Consider the following 19,307-nt stretch of genomic DNA (forward strand, 5'->3'; position numbering starts at 1 on the left):
CACGCATGTTTGAGCAGTGAGTGCCATCCCGCTTTCTCCTGGCAGTGGTGCCCAGCCCGCTGCAGAGCAGGGTGAGTACACAGCCATGCGCACCCTTCTGCGCGGGGTGCGTACCGTGCAGGCACGCAGGGGAGGTCGCTGCCAGCGCGCACCAGGCCACTGACAGTATGTGGCTTTTACCTCGCCCTGACTTGGGTGCTCTGTGCAACCAGGCTGCAATTTGTCTCATGAATAGTAAGTCATAAGCAGTGTGATGACCACGATGTGCCGGTGAGCAGCACCCTCCTGTGGGCCAGGTCCATATTCCCAAGATGCAAGAAATGACACATTTGGTCAGGTTTAGTGCTAATTGTACTTTACAATATGTGTAGTTATAGCACATGGTATTACATATTCAGGCTTAGAAACTTGCTGCCGTGTATTTTAATGTTACTTGACATAACAGGTTATATGACTTGGTCAGGTCACGGCCAGTAAGAGTCAGAACAAAAATTAGAGCAGCGCTGGGTGCAGTTCTGAGCACTTACTGTGAGCATTATCTCTGCACACATGTCCTTGAGTTATGCAGAAGGTTTTCTTGATCCGGCGTGGCTCAGCTTTTACCTGAGGATGCCTTTTACCTTAGGAGACCTCAGCACACATGCTGTAATTTTTGTGTTGGTGCCAACAGAGTGGTAGGAACACTCAATTACAGAGAATGCCAGCACGAGCTTTCTGCTCTCTTGAAAAGCACAGGACAGCCGTTGCCTTCGGTGGAGTTACTCTGATTCCTGCTGATACAGAGCTGAGATAACCGGCTCCCATCAGCAGCACCCTTTACCCATGCTAATCAAGGCTCTACCTGACCTGGGGACAGCTAATTCTCAGTATACACGGTCCTGTACTAGATGGGATCCCCCCAGCCCTGTCTCCTGTGTCACAGCGTGGTGGAGGCAGCTTGGGAAAGGTGTTCCAGGGGTCCAGCCCATGCAGAGCCCTCCCGGCACCCGGTAAGCAGCAGGCTAGAAACTTCCTGAGGACTTAGACCTTTGTTACAGCTTTTGCAGCACTTCAGGAAGCTTCATAACCCCTTTTCTCAAACCTGTTGACTCCCATCGCACGCTGGCAGTCCATCCCACCATTTGCGTTGTGGGGAAACGCTGCTCATGTTTAATAGCACATCCAATCTGGTTGTGTGGCAGGTAGTGGGAGATGGGCTGTGGTTTCTGGGCTTCTTACCCACCTGCTGGAGCTTCTTTCTGTCCTGTGACATTGAGATGTGACCTCTGTAGGATCCTTCCCCACTGCCTCGGTGCACAATGAACTGGTGTGGGATGGCTGCTGGTAGAGCTTGGGAGCTGGTCACGGGGCTCTGCTCGACACAGAGCCTGCTGTGCTGGGCGGGGGGGGGGGGGGCAGGTTGTGTTAGCTGCAAATAGGGTGACCCTGTGAGCCAGCCAGCAGCTACAGAGGGAAGCAGCATCCCACCAGCACGGCCTCAGTGCCGTGAAGGGCTTGTAGGCAGCACACACAGGTCAGGCCTGAAACAATGCCAAATAGCCTGGGCTGAGGGCCAATTCAGTATGAAATAGAAATGCGTCTCCCCATTTTTATTCCACTGTATTTATCTGTAATCAATTTAATCTGTTTACAGAGCCATTATAGCGTTTTTAGTTATTAGCTTGAAAAATTGGGAAAGGATTATAAACACTGGACATTTATCATGCAGGGAAAAACATGAAAACAGCAACAAAATGCCGCAAAAGTTGGCAAAGAGTTATTTTCACCCTTCTTATATAAACTGGGAATGCTCCCCAAATCTTCTTGCTGGTGTGTTTGGAAGTGCTCTTTTATTCCGTCTTCTAGCAGTGGGTGTCAGTGCTGAGGGAAGGGCTTGTAGCAGAGCATTAGCAGGGTGGACCCAGTCTGCGGTGTCCTCGATGGCTGGACAGTTGATGGGTGGTGTGTGACCTCTGCAGCCAAAGATACTCTTCCACGTCCTTTTAGATGTGCTACCTCTGCACTGAGTCTCTTTCCAAGGACGTACGTTCCATCTCACACCTTTCAGAACACACTAGAAAATGTTCCTTGTATGTCTGCCGTCATGGTTAATTGCTGGGAGCAAGCAGTAGCTTAAATAGATGCTCTTTATCATTATTTATTTCTAGGTTCCTTGATCCCTCTCAAACTTCAGTGGTGTGGCTGCATTGCCGTGTGCAGTCACAGGGTGAGCGACACTTTTAGGCTGACAGTGGCTATGTCTGGAGAGAAGTTTATCTTTGCCTTGCACGCTGTGCACCCCTGCACATCAGCATAAACTGCCCTGCCAAATAACAGGAGGCTGAAAAAACTTCTGTTTTCTGGGATGATCTAGTGTACTGCTTTCCGTATTGTCTGGTGTTATCTCTTGCAGAAATGTGAATAGTTGCTTTCCAGGAAACCATCGGGGAGGTTCTGTTCAGCCTTTGTGCCCTGGGGCACTTTTGTTGCATTTTGCCGTATCTCAGCAGTAGGACTGATTCTGGGCTTGTCTCCTTTTCCTTGTTTTTCCCTTAAAAAAAGGTGATGTTTTGCAGATGTCTACTTATTGAAAATCGGTTTCCAAGTGGAACTGAATCAGCAGCCTTCCAATAAGACTGTCAAGTCCCAAATCTGAAGGGAAGGAAAAGCATCTCTCTTAGATACCTGACTCCACTACCTGGCTCACTTGCCTTTTGTTTGATAAAGTTGCACGTGTTCTAAGTAACTGCAGAGCAGTGGGGTGCAGCCATACTAAGTCTGGGTGGCCCATTTACGGAGCCAAGACACATGGGGTGCTACTTGAAAGGCTTCCAGAAGCCAAACAGTCATAGGTGTATGTGCAAGCTTTAAAGCAAATAAAAAATCCTTGTGCAGTGAAGTTAGCTCTGTTCCAAAGAAAACTGGAGATGCCAGCTTGTCCTGTTAAACAAAAACTATGCATTGATGCAGCAGCAGAGATTTGAATTCATGACACTTCCCTGCTGCAAAATGCCTGGGGAGCAATCACAAACCCAGATCATTTCATGATTTTTTTCTACTGTAGGCTAGAAAACTGAAATTCCCGCTATTGCATTTTCCTTGCACCTGGAGCTTGGGTTCCCACCGCTCTGTTTCTAGCTGGCTGCAATGGCTGTTGCCTAGATGGATGTTACATTGCTGACAATCCATGTCATAAACAAAAACTTTGGATTTCATGGTTTCTGCTTGGTTTAAAAGCAGAGGGTGCCATGTTACTGGCAGGCAACATCCTGTCTGCACTTGCATTGTTCAAGCTCACACCATCTGTCCAACCCAGCCTTGCCCAGAATGGAGCTAAACAGCAAAGTGAGTTTATAGTGGCAATAAAGAACAACCCTTGAAGATGCATTTGAAAACAAGCGGTTTCAGCAGGTAGCTGTGGTGACCTTGCATTTGGAAGGCAGCTCAGCCTTAGCCAGCTCAAGGTCACATGAAGTTCCGCTGGGGGTTTCTTTTTTTAAGCTGTCTGCTATACGTTTGCTAGAGGAAATGTGAAATGTCTGCGGTTTCTGCCCTTGCCTCACCTCATGCACTAAAAGCGATTTCAGAGATGTACACAGTGTTCAGTGTCACCAACTATGTTCCTACATCCTTTCTGCCGGGGAGAACATCAAATGGGCTCTCCTCAGTGCCCACAGCCTGCGTTTCCAGCACAGAGAGGACCATGCAGAAGCTGCCCTAGTATGAAGGCTTGCTGTTCCCAAGAAGTCAGTGCACAGAACTGAACACGTGGAGAAGCCAGCTGGAACAAGGACCTTGAGAGCATAACTGCAGGGGAAGTGTGGAATATTTTAAAGTTGAGTATACAAAAGCAACTGGGAATTTGCACACAAGAAAGGGGGTGAAAAATGTGTGGGGAAGGGTGGCAGGGGAGGCACGGAGAGAGAGGAATGAAAAAAAGAACTGCTTACCAAACCTGTGCCTTGGAGAGGTGGAAGAGCATGGCTATATCAAGGCTTACCAAGGTATATCAGGTGGTAAAGGAAATCGTAACAAAGAGTTCCAGAATGTATAAGTGAGGATGGAAGTTAGAAGGAAAAGCAGCAGCCCGCAGTGAAGGCAGGGTGGAGGTTAAAGGTAGTCTAGATACTGTCATAAATGGAATATTCCCATTTTCTTGGTGGAGACATCAGAGATCCAGAACTAGAAATAAATGCTCCCTAAATAAGGTCAAAACCCAAAGATGGATTGTGCTCAGATGTGTTTCATCCCAGCAAACCAGACGACTTAAAAGACCAGCCTGGCCAGCTCTTCAGTGACTGAATTTCAAGATGAAGGAATAATACAGAAAATGGAAATTTGGGTCATTTGCTAAGGAAGAAGATGGAAAAGGAAAATGTGTAGAGACAACATTAGACAGACCAAGACACAAAATGAACTACAACTAGGAATGATTGTAAAGCATATGAGGTGGTCATCTTTTAAGGACGGGAGGAATGATGAGTCTTAAGGAAAGTTACAGTTCGTTACTGAAAGAAGGGGAAGGGAAAGGGGAACTATCACCAGATGTACCTGAAAATACATGAGCTGTGGAGGAATGGCAGAGTAAAGAATTCATATAAACAGATAAAAACATGGAGCAGCTGTCTCCCCTACCATGTGCTTTCATTTTTTGCTGCTGTCAGAGAGCACTCATGCTTCTTATTTATTTACTTCTAATTACTGAGATACAGACTACCACTGATGAGATAAATGTAGCTCAGGATGCTGCTCTTCCCCTTCTCTTCCCTCAGGGTGTCTCCCCAGCATCTAAATCAAAGCTTTGTGGAAATGTCATCCCTCCATGCCCCACACCATCTCTCCAAACACCGTGGGCTCTCAGCCCGCTCCCCAAGCCCAGAACACAGTCCGTGCCAGAAGAGGCAGGGGCCAAGCTGCCATGGGGCAATGACACGTCCAGCAAGATTTTAGAGACTAGGTTGGTGGAAAATAGATGGAAAAGAAAAAGTGGAGAATGAGGTGAGTGGGAGTATGTGCTGAGAGGTCTGATGCAGATTGTTGGCAGGGATCACGAGAACAGAACAGTTCCAGCTGGTATTTATGAGGCTGCTGTTTCAATTCAGGATGATAAAACGTTACCTTTCCTCCTGGCCTCTAATCCAGCTGTTCACCTTTACCTACAAAAGAAATGCAACCTTGCACTTACTGAATTGTGCTTATTTTCTGCAAAGCACAACCCCTTGTTCTTTGTGCTAAAAAAAAATTGTGCTGGTCTCTAAAAGACATGTGCAAGATGTGGATTGTGCAGATTTGACACGTACTGAGTTCTTCTGTCTCCTTAGAAATCACCTGTGTCACACTTCTGACTTTGCAGACCTCTGTTTTGCGAAGCCTGGGTGCAGCCCGGCGTCACTGGTGCTGTGGAAGCGGTGAGCGCAGCGTGGCCGAGCAGGGGCGGAGGCGTGGGGAACAGGCAGCTGAGCAGGGCCCAGGGGCTGGTGGCAGCACGCTGGTGGAGAAGCTGCCAGGAAAGAAAAGTCATCCTGGAACAAGTTTGGCTTTTTGATTGTTTTTTTTTTTTTTTTTTTTTGAGCAAAAACTTACACAGAATAGACGAAAACCTGAGCAGAGAAGCCCGGCAGGACTCAAGCAATGATGCTCTCTCAGTTCAGGGCGGGGCAGAGCAATAGCACACACAGGCAGATTTCTTTGCATCGTTCCTCTTGTTTTGCAAACACATCTCCAGATACCAGCAATACTGTTACCTGGCAGGAGCACTGCTCTAAACCCCTTCAATCATTCTTAATGGCCAGAACAAGTTTTCATCAAAAATACTCTCTCAGAACAATGTTTGTTTTCAAAACACAGCTCTGTTTAGCCCGCTGCACCATCTTCATCGGCTGGAGCAAGATAAAAGGACTGATTTCTTGGCTGAGAAACTTAGCTCTCTTCTCAAGGGAAGCAGCACAATGTCCAGAAGGAAGGCAAAGGAAACAAGTTTGCAGTTGTTCGCCTCATGCTTTCTCTGTTCAATGTGCTCTGCAAGGTGAGGAGACGGGTCTGTCCACAGGGGACAAGCCCCAGGTAGTGAGAAAACACCCAGCATCTCCTCACAGCCAGAGGTAAGGCAGTTGGGTTGGGACTAGTGGTGTGAAATGAACCCATGGGGCAGGGGAATGGGATTTCTCATCAGCCCAGTTCAATTTCCAAAGTGCAGCTGCTCTAGGTCTCCTCTCAGGAGAATTTCTGTCTGTGTGTATTGTTGTTTTGACAAATAGGTATGTTTTGTTGCAGCTGCATTTTGACTGAAAAACTCAGAGTAGCTCTGGAAAGCGTGTATGTTACTTAACCAGACTGAAAAAGCAGGATGCTTTTGTTCTGCAGATAGGAGCCCCTGTGGTGGGCCTGTTTGATGCAAGCCAGGAATGTAATTTAAAATTTTGAAACGTTAAAGGAAAACTTATTTTGAAAATTACCTCCCTTACCCAGGTGTTACATTCCTAAAGCATCACTTGGAATTTCTCAACATTTTAAAAAAGATTTTTGCTGAAGTGGAAGTGTCACCAAGAAATGCAGGGTTCCTGAAGAAGTTTTGGTTTCAGTGAAATAGTATGATCTGATCTTAACCCATTCTGCTTTCCTCTTTCAGAACAAGAGGTATGTTAGGAAGGAGCACAGGGATCTCTGTAGCTCTGCTCCTGACATGGGCATCTGTGCCGGTGTGAATGCAATTTAAAGCATGGTCTCAGGACTGTGGTTAATCAGGTCCATAAGTGAAAACGAACTGGCACCATGGGAAAGTGCTTTTCTGTTTGATTTGTCTGAGGTTATTTTCCTTTATTTTATTTATCCATGCAATGAGCAAGAGCCCTGGAGCTAAGCAAAGTGCATTATGTACATGACTGCAACACGTCATGGCTGCCTGTTCTCCTGCCTTAGCAATGGAGGACACATCAAGCCAGAAGTCAGGGCAAAGCAAAGACGCGCTGGGCTCCGTAATGCCAGAAGACACTCCTGCCAATTTTATACATGTCAAATTGGAGGAGTATGAGCCTTCAGGCTTCAGCACCAAGGAATTAATCCTACAGAAAGCCAGAGAGGTCTGCACATGCAATCATCAAACCATCATCACCTTCTTCTGTCGGCTGTTTCCAGTGCTGGACTGGCTTCCCTGTTACAATGTCAAGACGCAGTTGCTTGGGGATGTCATATCTGGGCTCCTGGTGGGGATAGTTGCCGTCCCTCAGTCCATTTCCTACTCCCTCTTAGCCAGCCAGGATCCCATCTACGGCATCTACACCAACTTCTTCTGCAATATCATTTACGTTGCTATGGCCACTTCGCGCCATAACTCTGTGGGCTCCTTCGGTGTCCTGTGCCTGATGATCGGGCAGTCTGTGAACCGGCACCTCCAGCAAGCAGGGTACAGTGACGACAACGCTGGCTCTTTGGTGGTGGGCAACTCGACCTCCTCCACTAATGGGACAGGTGCCTGCGACAGGAGCTGCTATGCCATCACTGTGGCCCTTTCCTTAAGCTTTCTGGTTGGTCTTTACCAGGTACAAATGTTTGCTGTTGTACTGTTTCCCCTCTGTCCTTTCCCTGCTAGGAACTTCTCTGAGCTAAAGATCTCTAAGCTCCAGTCTTGGTTCAGACTTACAAGTTACAAGAAACCTTTCCTGATGTGACTAGACCCTGACGCCCTTGAATCAAATGTAGAGATTTAGAAAGTTCCAAACATGGCTGAATGTGGGGGTTTGTTTCCCCCCCACCATATAACAGGCCATGTCCTTGGGTGTGTCTGAAACATCCTTAGGATCACACACAGCAAGGCAGGAGAAGGAACTGTGGACCACCTTCCCACTGCCCTCAAGGACCTTGCCATCAGCAGGGGCTCCTTCACCCCTGGCAGCGTCCCCACCACCTGAGCCTAGCTGTCCCCAAACAAGCTCAGGCTCTTTCTCTGGAACAACTAAAATTCGGTGCATCACACCAGTTTTATGCCGCTGAGTGATACTTGGAGCTGCTTTGATGGGGCTGCTGCCGGGACTTGCAGCGCTAATTATGTGCCCTTATTGCTTGTAAAGAGACAGCAGAAGGGACCTTGTAGGCTTCTTTGCATGGCATCTCTAGCTACGGATGAGTGTTATAGGTAGGTTTCTTTAGTTTTTCATCCCCCAGATTAACTACTGAAGACAAAGCCCTCTGCCTCACACTGAATGCTCAGCAGACAGAATAGCCAGAGCTGCTAAAGTGTAAGCAAAATGACATAAATTACCAGTTACCTCTTCCAGCCCTTCTCATTGATGCTAAAAGTATGGCTGTCTTGCTTTTCAGATCCTGCTGGGGGTTTTGCAGCTGGGCTTTGTGGCTGTCTACCTGTCAGAACCTCTCCTCAGTGGCTTTGTGACTGGCTCCAGCCTCACCATTATCACCTCCCAGATGAAGTATCTCCTGGGACTGAAAATCCCTCGTCATGAAGGAGTGGGGTCCTTCATCCTGACATGGGTTGACCTTTTCAGATACATTCAGAACACGAACATCTGTGACCTGGTCACCAGCCTGGTTGCTTTGGCCGTCATAGTGCCTGTCAAAGAGGTCAATGAGCGGTATAAGGAGAAGATGAAGGCCCCGTTCCCCATAGAGCTGCTGGTGGTCATTGTAGCCACAGTAATATCTTACTACTGCAACTTTGAAGAGCGATACAAGTCTGCTGTTTGTGGGGAGATCCCCACTGGTTTCAGGAAACCCACTCTACCAGATATAAACCTGTTCTCCAGCCTGGCAGTTGATGCTCTGCCCATTGCTGTTATCGGTTTTGCCATGACCGTCTCCCTGGCGGAAATCTTTGGCAAAAAGCATGGCTACGCTGTCCGTGCCAACCAAGAGATGATTGCTATCGGCATGTGCAACCTGATCCCTTCTTTCTTCTACTGCTTTGCCAGTTCTGCAGCCCTGACCAAGACTCTGCTGAAGGAGTCCACGGGGACCCAGACCCAGGTCTCTGGCCTGGTCACCTCCCTGGTGCTGCTGCTGGTGCTGCTGTGGATCGCCCCACTTTTCCACTCGCTGCAGACCTCCATCTTGGGGGTGGTCACCATTGTCAACCTGCGGGGGGGGCTGAGGAAGTTCCATGACACCCCCAGCATGTGGCAGCTCAGCAAGCTGGACACGGTGGTGTGGTGGGCAACCATGCTGTCCTCCACACTGATCACCACGGAGATCGGGCTCCTCATGGGCGTCTGCTTTGCTCTGCTTTGTATCATCTTTCGCACGCAGAGACCCAGGGCCACGCTGCTGGGCAAGGTCAGCAACACGGAAATCTATGAGGACCAGTCCACTTACAAGCAGCTCAGCAGTATTGCCAACATCAAAATCTTCCGCTTCGAGTCGTCCCTCTACTATGCCAACAAGGAATATTTCAAGACTGTTCTCTACCAAAAAACTGGGGTAAATCCTACCCTGCTGGCCGCTAAGCACCAAAGGGTGGGGGCCCAGGCAAGTACAGACACAGGCAACAGCAAGAGCTTTTTTGGCACCAGGTGTGACTGCCTGAAACAGGCCAAGAAAAGGGCTGAGAAGCCTCCAGCAGATGCCTGTCCTCCCTCCACAGACATGCACACCTTAATCCTTGACTGTAGGGCAATGCAGTTTATAGACACTGTGGGTCTCTCTGCGCTGAAGGAGACACGTCATGACTATAAGGAGATTGGTGTCCAGGTGCTCCTGGCCAACTGCAACCCATCCGTCCGCCACCGGCTCCGAGAGGGTGGCTGGGCTGGCGAGATGGACAGTGGTGGCCAGCTGGCTTTCCACAGCGTCCATGCAGCAGTGCAGTTTGCTGAATGGTGGTACCATGAGCAGCAGGAGGAGAGCAAGGAGAAAAAGGGTGCTCTCCCGCACCCCGACAACCTGAACTTTCAGGTGTCTTTGTAGACCTGAGTGTGAGGGATGATTTCTAATGGGGATGGGCTTAGGGTGTGCTGGAGAGGAGTTCAGTCTGAGCGTGCGAAAAAAGAATCTGATGAACTGTCAGCAGCAGGCATGGGGCAATAGGATTGGGGAAGGCATGGATGTCGGGAGTGGAGTGCCAGCAGCTGAACAGCCTGAGCGGCGTTTCGGGGGCTGTCCCGTCGGTGAGGAGCCTGGACAGCTTCTAACCCTTCTCCTTGGAAAGGGCTGCGGCGGCAGGAGGTGCCGCGCAGGGGGACGGGACGCCGGGCTTCCACCAGCGGCTTCCATTGCAGGGCTCCCCCCGCGCCTCGCCGCGCCGCTGGCCACCCGGAGCCCCCGCTGGCCACCCGGAGCCCCCGCGGCCGGGGTCGCCCCGCCGCTCCCGCGCGGGCCCGTGTCTCGCGTGGGCACTGGGGGGCACGAGTGAGCCGCGCTGCGCGGCCCCAACTGCGCTGCGCGTCCCCGCGGCCGCGCCCCCGCGCCCCCCCCGCGGCCGCGCTCCCGCCGGCGGCTGAAGCGGCCCCCGCGGTGGCGGGCAGGGGGCGCGGAGCGGGCAGGGGGCGCGGAGCGGCTGGCGGCGGCCGTGCGCGGCCCCTCTGCTCTCGGTGTGTGGCGGGGGAGGCTGATCCCGGCCCCCAGCCCGGGCAGGGCGGGCTGGGTCGGGGGGCGCCGGCCGGGGCGCCCTGTGGTGGGGCTTGCGGGGCCCCTGGGAGCTCACCCGCCGGCCGGGGGTCGGAGCGGCTGGGCCCCGCCGGCAGCCCGGGACAGCCCTGCCCTGTGCTACGGGTGATGCGCGGCCGCGGGGCGTCACCGCGGGGGGAGGCTTCGCAGGGGCCTGTCCCCAGGGGTCTGTGGGCTACCCAAGCTTTATGCCTGAAAATCCTATTTCCCGTGGCCCCCTGGCGTTAAGCACCACCTGATTGCTTTTGGGGGAGGGTCGAGCCGGGACACTGAGGCGAAGGAGAGAGGGGCTGCAGGCCAGGTCTGCCACCTGCTCCGGGGAGGAGCCCCGGTGGTCCCTCCCAGCCCCCCACCAGCAGGCACAGCCCAGCCGCTGTGAGCATCTCCCCTGTGCTGCGCTCTGTGTGCACCCCCAGGCGGGAAGGGGCTGCCCCCGGCTCAGACCCCCCAGGAAGGTTCACAGACAGAACCGGAGCTTGTTACGTGGAGTTTCCTTCTATGTGCAACTCCATGTCCGTATACTGGCCCAGTGCGGAATGACTAGGGAAAGAGAGGACGCCAGCAACCCCCCTCGTGGCACAGTCCCTTGACAAATTGCATTGTGGAGAAACGTGCACCCCAAGGCATCTCTGAGTGCAAGGCAGCAAAGCTGCTCCCCTGCCTCCTGCGATGTGTGGCTGTGGGGGCTGTGGCCTGATGCCATCGGGGACGAGAACCACCCGTCCCACTCACTCCTTCACTCGCTAATCATCTTTTGCCACCTTCATTTTGGTCTGCCCTTCTCTTCCTCCACAACCACCCTGAGACAATGCGGGAAATGAATTGAAGCAGCTCATTTATTTCCTAAACACCCTGTGGCAGGGAGTTTAACAGCCCCTCAATGGCCACAAAACAACAGCAACAAACCTGGCAACAGCAAAGCACTTCCCTTAAAAACAAAGATATTTCGGAAAACTGTTGGGAGTTTGTTCAGCTGACAGTTATTGCTCAGGACGGTCTGGCTGCAGGGGAGAACAGGTACTTTCCCCTGCTGTTACTTACAAACCGGGGTTCACATGACTTCCATGGCTGAAATCACAAATTTCCTCCCTAAAAAAAGGTATCCGAGATCACCAGCTGCTGTTCGTAAACTGTAAACTGGGAACACCTGTGCCACAGCGTGCGATGGCCGCAGTTCTCCCAGTGTTTGGCAGAAGCTGTGCTGCCTTCCACATGCATGGCCGGGCCCTGGCTGCAGCTGGGGACGCAGTGCTGTCACTTGGAGCGGTGGGACAGGGCTGCCTCGTGCCTGCAGCACCGCTGAGTGTGCAACTGGAGGGAGCCTCAGCTCTGAAGCAGATGGGGGGACCTGCCCTTTCTGCTGGGCTGGGGCAGGCAGCAGCCTGCTGGCTCTGCTTCTGTATCCCAGTGGTGAGTCCTTGCTCTGAGCAATGAAGGCTCAGTGGCATTGCCAAGTACCAGAATAGCTTTTCTTCTGCAAAATCCATCTGTAAAACGCCTTCTGTGTTGCATATTTAATAGGTGACTATTCCCCTGGCCTCGCCCAAGAAACGCAGCACCAAAGATACCTTGCTGAAGGGAACTCTAGCTTTGGCAGCTGCTCAGGAGCCCAGAGACAGGAGACTGTTGTAAATAAAGTCCATGGAAGAGGAATCCTACTGGCTCTGCTCAGGGAAATGTCTTCTTGTGGTCAAAATACTATTTCCAATGGATTAAAGAGCATGGTATGCCCACCTGCTTGCAGGTCCTTGGAGCAAGGCTGTAAGTGTCAGGTGAAGCTAAATTGACTGAGGAGGCCAGTAAAGCTTTGCAGGGCTAGATGGACAGGCATGCTCAGCATGCCCTGGGTGCAGGTGTCAGCAGGTGGGAGCTGCAGCACCTCTCTCCAGGGGTCCTCACAGGGCATGGCAGCATGAGGCAACTCCCCAGGGAGGTTGCATCAGCCATGGAGCAATGAGTAATGGGGCAGGTTTGTGTCTGAACAGCAAGTCAGTAGAGAAGAAGTCTTATTACCTGCAAGGATTATGACCTTCCTTCCCCTTTGGAATAGCATTGCTGTAAAGAGCCGTTTATGGACAAAATTAAATTATTTTAGTTAGACTTTAGATGCATTTATGATCTCAGTGGGGTCATAAAGCCATAACAGGAAATAAACCCAGTGCTGATAATTCCTGGGCACAGCTTGGTGCAAGATAGCACAGATGAGATTACTGGCAGAGCAGCAGTTCCCACAGCCCTTTGCAATGGGATATGGCTGTTTATATGAGCAGTTTTTGATCAGAGCTGGGACAGTTGTGAAAATGCCAAAGAGATACCCAGCAGTTTTTATGGGATGCCTTCCCATGGAAGGGAGAACTGAGGTGGCAACCTCGTCAGCCCAGAGCCGCTGGATCTTGCTGGCAGTCCTTGCACAGGCTGCTTGGCCAGGTCTCCCAGCCCATCGGCTCCAGTATCACCTTCCAGCCCAGAAATCAGATTGCCAAGGTAGATCAAAGAATAATTGCTATTTTTATATCGGTTCCTATGAAGAGGCCCTGGGTTGTAAACGACACGGATGAGAGATGAGGAAGGACAAATGACACAGTAAAAGGTCAGCTTATAATCAGTGCCACGGGAGATCAGGCTGGCCTCTCACCACATGCATAGCCTGGTGGAGACAGATGTGAGGGAGAAGGGACCACAACAACTGTGGACCAATATTCGGTGATGAAGGGGTTCCTGGTGAGGGCACAGGGCACTTGTCTGCCCCAGGACCTGACTGCAACAGCCCGAGTCCCCCCATTAGCCGAAGGGCCTCAATGTCTCAGCTGGGGGCTGACCCACTGCATCTCCCACCCAAGAGGACCTGCTGCTTCATCCCACTGCTGACAGGCTGCACCCCAGGGCATCTCGCGTGCCCGTCCCCTAAAGCTTCACCAGGGGCCAAGGAAATGCCACGCAGCTGAAAGCAAATGTTATCCCTCCTGGTAAGCAGCTCACCTGTTATTCTCCTTCTCTCTCTCCCCCCCTGCCGTGCTGTGGATCTATAAATACTCCGGGAGTGTGATAAATAGAGGATTGCTGCTAAGGCTTTGTCAGCTGCAGTTGGAGCTGACTGTGCAACTGTTAATTATGCCTCAGCAGCAGCCGGACAGGTTTAAATCCTTTTGATGCTTTGAAATGCTCCCTCTGGGGAAGTTTAAGGAATAAAGGTTGTCATGGCTGATGGGTGTTTGCTCCCCTTCTAGAAAGCATACGAGACGCTGATTGCTGCATTGAGGGCTGTTCTTCTCACTCCTGTTGCCTGTTCCTGGAAAAACGCAGTCTGTATAATGGCAAGAAGTTGCTTCTGCAGATCTATAACTGCAATAAAGCAGTTAGCGTGCTGCCAGCACATGCATAGGGTTTACCCATGTAAGCTTTCCCTAGCAGACAAAACTGATCTATAAGGAGAAAGCTGTAAGCTACAACCAATGGCACTGGATTTTCTGAGAAAAAAAAAATAAAGGTTATGGCCAGCATTAATGCCTCACTGGAGATAACTTGGTGATGAAGGAATCAGTGGACAGCGGCTTGGGCTAACATGCTGCGGGTGAAAAGAAGTGCTTTCAACGCTTACTCTCCTCTTAGAAGATTGCTCTGGGGCACTGTAAAGCACTGTAAAGTCCTTGTCATAAACAATAGTCTGCTTTCACAGATATTTCCTCCTGGACGTAGTCTCCTTCCAACCATGATGACTGCGGGCCAAAGGCTGGATGTGATTTCTGTTGTGCAATCAAATAAATGATGTTGCTGGCAAAGGACACTGCCTTCACCGAGCCGGCAGCGTGTGCAGGTGTGGGTACCCTGGTACACCAGCCTGTATACACACGCATGCACACGTGTTTCATGCCCAGCCTCGTAGGTCTCACCCAGGTACAATGCTCCCGCACCATTTCCGAGCCCCAGCTCTCCGACTCAGGCTCCTTGTGTGGAGCTTTCAGCATGACCTGGCTGTGATAATTTGCCAGCAAAGCCTGGAGTCTTTTCCTGCTATAGTCACATGGAAAAGAGTCTCCAGCCCCCAAGTCTTTAAGTCCTTCCATGACATTTGGACCCTGCTATGAAGGCTGCACAGGTGGTGCAGCCTGAAGGCGAGAGCCTGGAGAGCTGGGGGAGGACCACAGCACAATGTTTCCTGCTCCATCCTTGGCAAGTCACTGAACATCCAAACCCTGTTTGCCTCGAGTTCCCTCTCTCTACCTGCTGTAAAAGGGAAGCAATAAGAATCACATCCCTGAAGGGAACTGCCAGTGCTCAAACCAGATAGCTTTGCAAGTGACATTTTTGGGAGCATTGCCAGATTTTCAGAGACCAAGAACAGCAAGGGGAAGAGACACAGCAGCTTTTGAGATGCAAAATTCCCCATATTACTTGACTGGGAACGTGCTCAATTTGTTTTTTCCACAGTGAATCTAAGAGATGGGGCTTTTCTCAGGGATGTTCTTGTGAATAGAGGATTATTATTTTTTTTTAAAGATACGGTTCAGTATCCTCAGTTTAATCAGCCCTACCCAGCACCCCTGGGTAGGAGAAGGAGGGGTGACAGGTGTCTGTCACCAGCCACTGGCCTCCCAGCAATCCTCTTCTCCCTTGCTTACAACCCGCCTCTCCTCCAAAGGAGTGCAGATTTGTATTAACAGCGTCAGTGGCACCTCTTATCTCAGCAGCACCTGGAGTGATAAGGGCAGTTGCATGAGTGATTAACATTGATGTCCAAAGAAGCAGAGCAGCTTCCTGGAGAGGTTGAGAAATGCTTCCTCGTGTCTACTGGGGGAGCTGGTGCTGGCAGCAGGTTCCTGCTTCCCGTGTGCTGGCAGCAGCGGCCTGGGCAGCGGCGCTGAGGCTGCGATGATGTCTGGGGCACAGCCACGTCCTCCAATTTTAGACACGCAATGGAAATTCATCTTTTCAAACCCTGCTGCTCAGGACAGAGATGTTTCTTCAGACATGGAGTTGTTTCTCTAGAGAGGAGTTCAGAGCCCTTGGAGGGAGTCTGTCTTTTCCTGTGGCTATAGAGGGGGTCCAGGGGGACCTCAGCATTCTCAGCAGGTCTCTAGGGAGAAAATGGAGCAAAGACGCTGCCCGCTTTCCCGCAGGTGTAATAGCAACCTTTGCGTTACACACCCAATGCTAGGTGCTTTCCTGAGCACTCAACAACCGTTTCCTCAAACAAATTAGCAGCTGACACATGCAGGTAATTGTACCTTCAGATTGGGAGATGGCCACTCTGGAAAAATAGACGCGGGGAGAATCATCTCACCTCACTCAGGCAATGCAGAAGTAAATAGGATTGGTAGGATCCTGTGGCACTGATGAAGAGAGAGGATGGGAACTTCATCCCACGTGAGATGAGTGCCAAAAGCAGAGAGGGTGACTTTTGGCTGGACATGTCCTGGGGATCCCAGCTCATTGCACAGCCCAGGCTGGCTGCACGTGGGGAGAAGGTGTCCTTATACATCCCTGAAAGGGAAAGCTGTGCCATCATCCCACCACCTGCACTGCTTCACTGGTAACAGTCTCATCCTGGTTCTCATATGGGCCAATGCCACTCCAAAGGGAGAAACTGTCAAGTCTCGTAGAGGGAAGGAAAAGTAGGAAGGACAGAGATGAAACGAGCTGATAAGGAAAATTACTCTGGGCAAAATTCTTGGCAGTGTCCAGGATACTTACAAGCAGCAGTTGCTGCCGGTCTCTGTGATCTCCCCAAAAATAGTTAAGTCAGCCCAGTGATTGGAAAATCTTTCTGCACTTGGTGGTTTGCTATTGAACTAGTTCTATTCTTTGCCCTTTTTTCATCCTTCCTTGGAGAGGAATCGGATGGAGTCAATTTGCTCCACTTTCTGTCTGATCATTTTCTGTCTTTTAATCAGAAAGTCCGTCAGGGAGGGGAGGCAGATCAAAGCACCTCTATTTTACTCATCACTGCAGGTCCAGGGCCCTGTGCTGCCCAGCTAAGGCTCTTCAGTGACAAATGATGCTGCCTTCAGCCATTGCTCAGGAAATGACAATCCGCCCCCCTTGCCTGGTGGTGCTCCCGCTCCCTCCTGGTTACAAGCGGGTGCTCTGCTTCTTGACATGCCATTAGTCACTTAGAGGCTCACATCTCACTAGCTCTTGGGAGACCTTATTGGGGAAAACAGCTTCATAGTTCCAGCTCCTTGCAAGAATGATGACTCTGGCTAAAAGCAGTTTTGCAGCAGGCAGTTCCCTGGCTGCAGCCTGACCTGCGAGGACTGCTGCGGTAAGTGCATGTACTGCTCACTGCCCCAGCAGGCTGAGCTGCAGACATTGCTTTGCTGAAGACCTCAGCTGGGGGTACTGCAACACCATCCCAAAGCGCTGGGGCTCGGCTGGCCTTGGGCGGCATCTCGGTTTGGTGACAAGCATCTCCCGAGGGCCCGGGTAGGTAAGGGAGGTGCATGGAGCAGGTCTGCCAAGCCCTGTCCTCCGCCAGCGTGGGCAAGCCTGGCACAGCAGACCCCCCGTGGGAGCTTTGCAGAGGCCAGGGAGCAGCGGCACTGGTGGCAGCACGTGCACGGTGCCCACGCTGCCTCCATGCATGCCCTGCCCTGTCAAAGGGTCAGATGTCGCTGCTTCCCCAGGGATCGTTTAGCAGAGAGGAAAGTGGTGTTTCCAGACTGTGCTGTGTGTTTGTCCTGGGCCAGTTCCCGGTTAGATAGGATGTGTTAAGGGAAGAGTAACCCACTGAGGAAAATCATCAATGTGATGGGCGGTTGGAAGAAGAAAGGGAGGATTCTCAGGGATGATGAGGGAAAAGCGGGGCTCTGCTGGTCTAGCACAGCCAGAGTAGCTCCTGAGGAGGGGACACGCACTGCCTGGCCACCCGAGACATCCCAGCCATTAGCTAACGAACTGGCTCAGCTGCTGGCGATTATGATTTGAACAGTCCAAGCAGGGAAGCCTGTGCCAGTGAGACTAAGGAACGTAAGGAGGGGGCAGCAGGGGAGGGGGCAGGCATGGACATGCACCACAGCCCTGGGAGTACTGGGCTCCACGGTGCCTTCTTGGCAGTTGCCATCTGGCTGGCTAATTAGCGTGCATTATAATGTCCTTTGAGAGTTTGAAGTACTTGTTAGCAATAATAATAACAGCGATAATAGTCAAGATTAAAAATAATTAAGGAAGCAAACCACAGAGGAGATTGGATGCTCAGCTGTGGGGATAACTGAGGGGTCTCCCCCGGGGTCCCTCCCTGGGGAGAAGGCTGATGCTACCAGGTGATGGTCGTGGGTCACCTGAGCGGGACAAGGATTTGGAAAGATTTCAGAAGCACCACCAAACTTTCTCTCTCTGCTATATTGTTACTGTCTCCTCTGCAGGCTGTTTGCCCCAGAATACTTCAATTTCAATGAAAAGACAGTGGAGGAGAATTGACAAGCAGACCCCTGACCGTGGGGACCTTAGTATCAGGGCTGGAGAAACCAGTGAGCAGCTCAGTGCTGATAGATCTGCTTGCTCCAAGTGTGGCAATCAGTAGGTGACAGCTTGCCATGATCTAGGGGGTTAGCAGCCATGTCGTGTTGGCACAAAGTGGGGGATATTGGAAGAGGTGAGTGATGGCCCAAATAGTCTGCAGCTGCTATTACATCAAGCTGTGGAGGCAAATGATGTTCCACAGAGGTTGGTGGTGTGAGCACAGCTAAGTGATGGAGTTTCTGAAATTTTTTATCTAGCAATATTACAAGTCTCAGAAACTTGGATAGAAATGCTTTTCCTTGGTGCTGTCATCACTGAAAAAAGATGAGGAGGATAAAATTGTTTTTCAGTGCACCCCTAACAGGCTGTAATCCCAGTTTCTAGCAGCCATCAGACACGCGGCGTGGGGACACTGAAGGCAGGTCTCAGCTCAGGTGGCGAGAGGCAGGAGGTGGCATGGCGTTATCATGATGGGCAAAATAGGAGCAGAGAGAGCTTTGTGTCCCCTTGGCTGGCAGCAAGGAAAACCTCTGCGATTCTTGGCTTTCAGGAAAGCGAGAAAAGGCTCAAAGCAAGGCAGGAAGATGGTAGAGATAAATGGCAAGGCAGAGAGGGGAACTGACATGAGCTTCATTTGCTTGGTCTAAAAAAACCTGAGACACGGAGGAGGTGAGCTTAGGGTGTGTTAAGCTGGACCCCAGTTCCAGCTGCACCGGGGCAGCTCCGGTCATCTGCTGTCCTTGGCATCTACAGCAAAATCCTGTAGTTTTGTCAGGTCTCACAGTTTTGGGACTCTTTGGTGAGTGCCCAAACAGCCCTGGCTCCTGGGAATCACTAAAGTCTGTGAAGATATCTGTTGCATCTTTAAAGAAAGAATATATAGCCCACGTAGTCATGGAAAAAAGTACAGCACAGGTGCTTTTTTAAGCCTAAAGGCTGAAAAAAGAGAATCCAACAAGAAGACCTTTATTTTGTTTTCTTTCTTTCTTTTTTTAGTGACTGAGAAGTGTGTTTCAGCAGGTATAGTTGTGGTTCTTTATAAAGTAGAGACAAGATTAAATGTATTGTAAAATACGTGCCAGGCCAGACAGCAGCTGAGACTCACAAAGCAGGTAATGGGTAACAGATATTAAAGTTCAGTAAAGCAAAGGAGAAATAACAGCGGTGAATGCTGACATCTCAAAGTTGTTTCCATTTCAAACCATCCTTGCCACAGAATCTGTTCACCACTTTTCCACCTTACGCTGATTTATTCT

General features: G+C 50.9%; 1 protein-coding gene across 1 annotated transcript; it reads left to right on the forward strand.

Moving 5' to 3' along the window:
* The first annotated feature begins 15 nt into the window (after window positions 1-15).
* On the forward strand, window positions 16-10,199 carry LOC119152119 (sulfate transporter-like). The gene is made up of 4 exons (XM_037396902.1): window positions 16-3,814; window positions 4,752-6,080; window positions 6,608-7,517; window positions 8,296-10,199. Exons 3-4 carry the CDS (start codon window positions 6,873-6,875, stop codon window positions 9,892-9,894), a joined length of 2,244 nt encoding a protein of 747 aa, XP_037252799.1. The 5' UTR covers window positions 16-3,814; window positions 4,752-6,080; window positions 6,608-6,872; the 3' UTR covers window positions 9,895-10,199.
* The last annotated feature ends 9,108 nt before the right edge of the window (window positions 10,200-19,307 follow it).

This window comes from Falco rusticolus, chromosome 8, assembly GCF_015220075.1.
Source record: "Falco rusticolus isolate bFalRus1 chromosome 8, bFalRus1.pri, whole genome shotgun sequence".
NCBI lineage: Eukaryota > Metazoa > Chordata > Aves > Falconiformes > Falconidae > Falco > Falco rusticolus.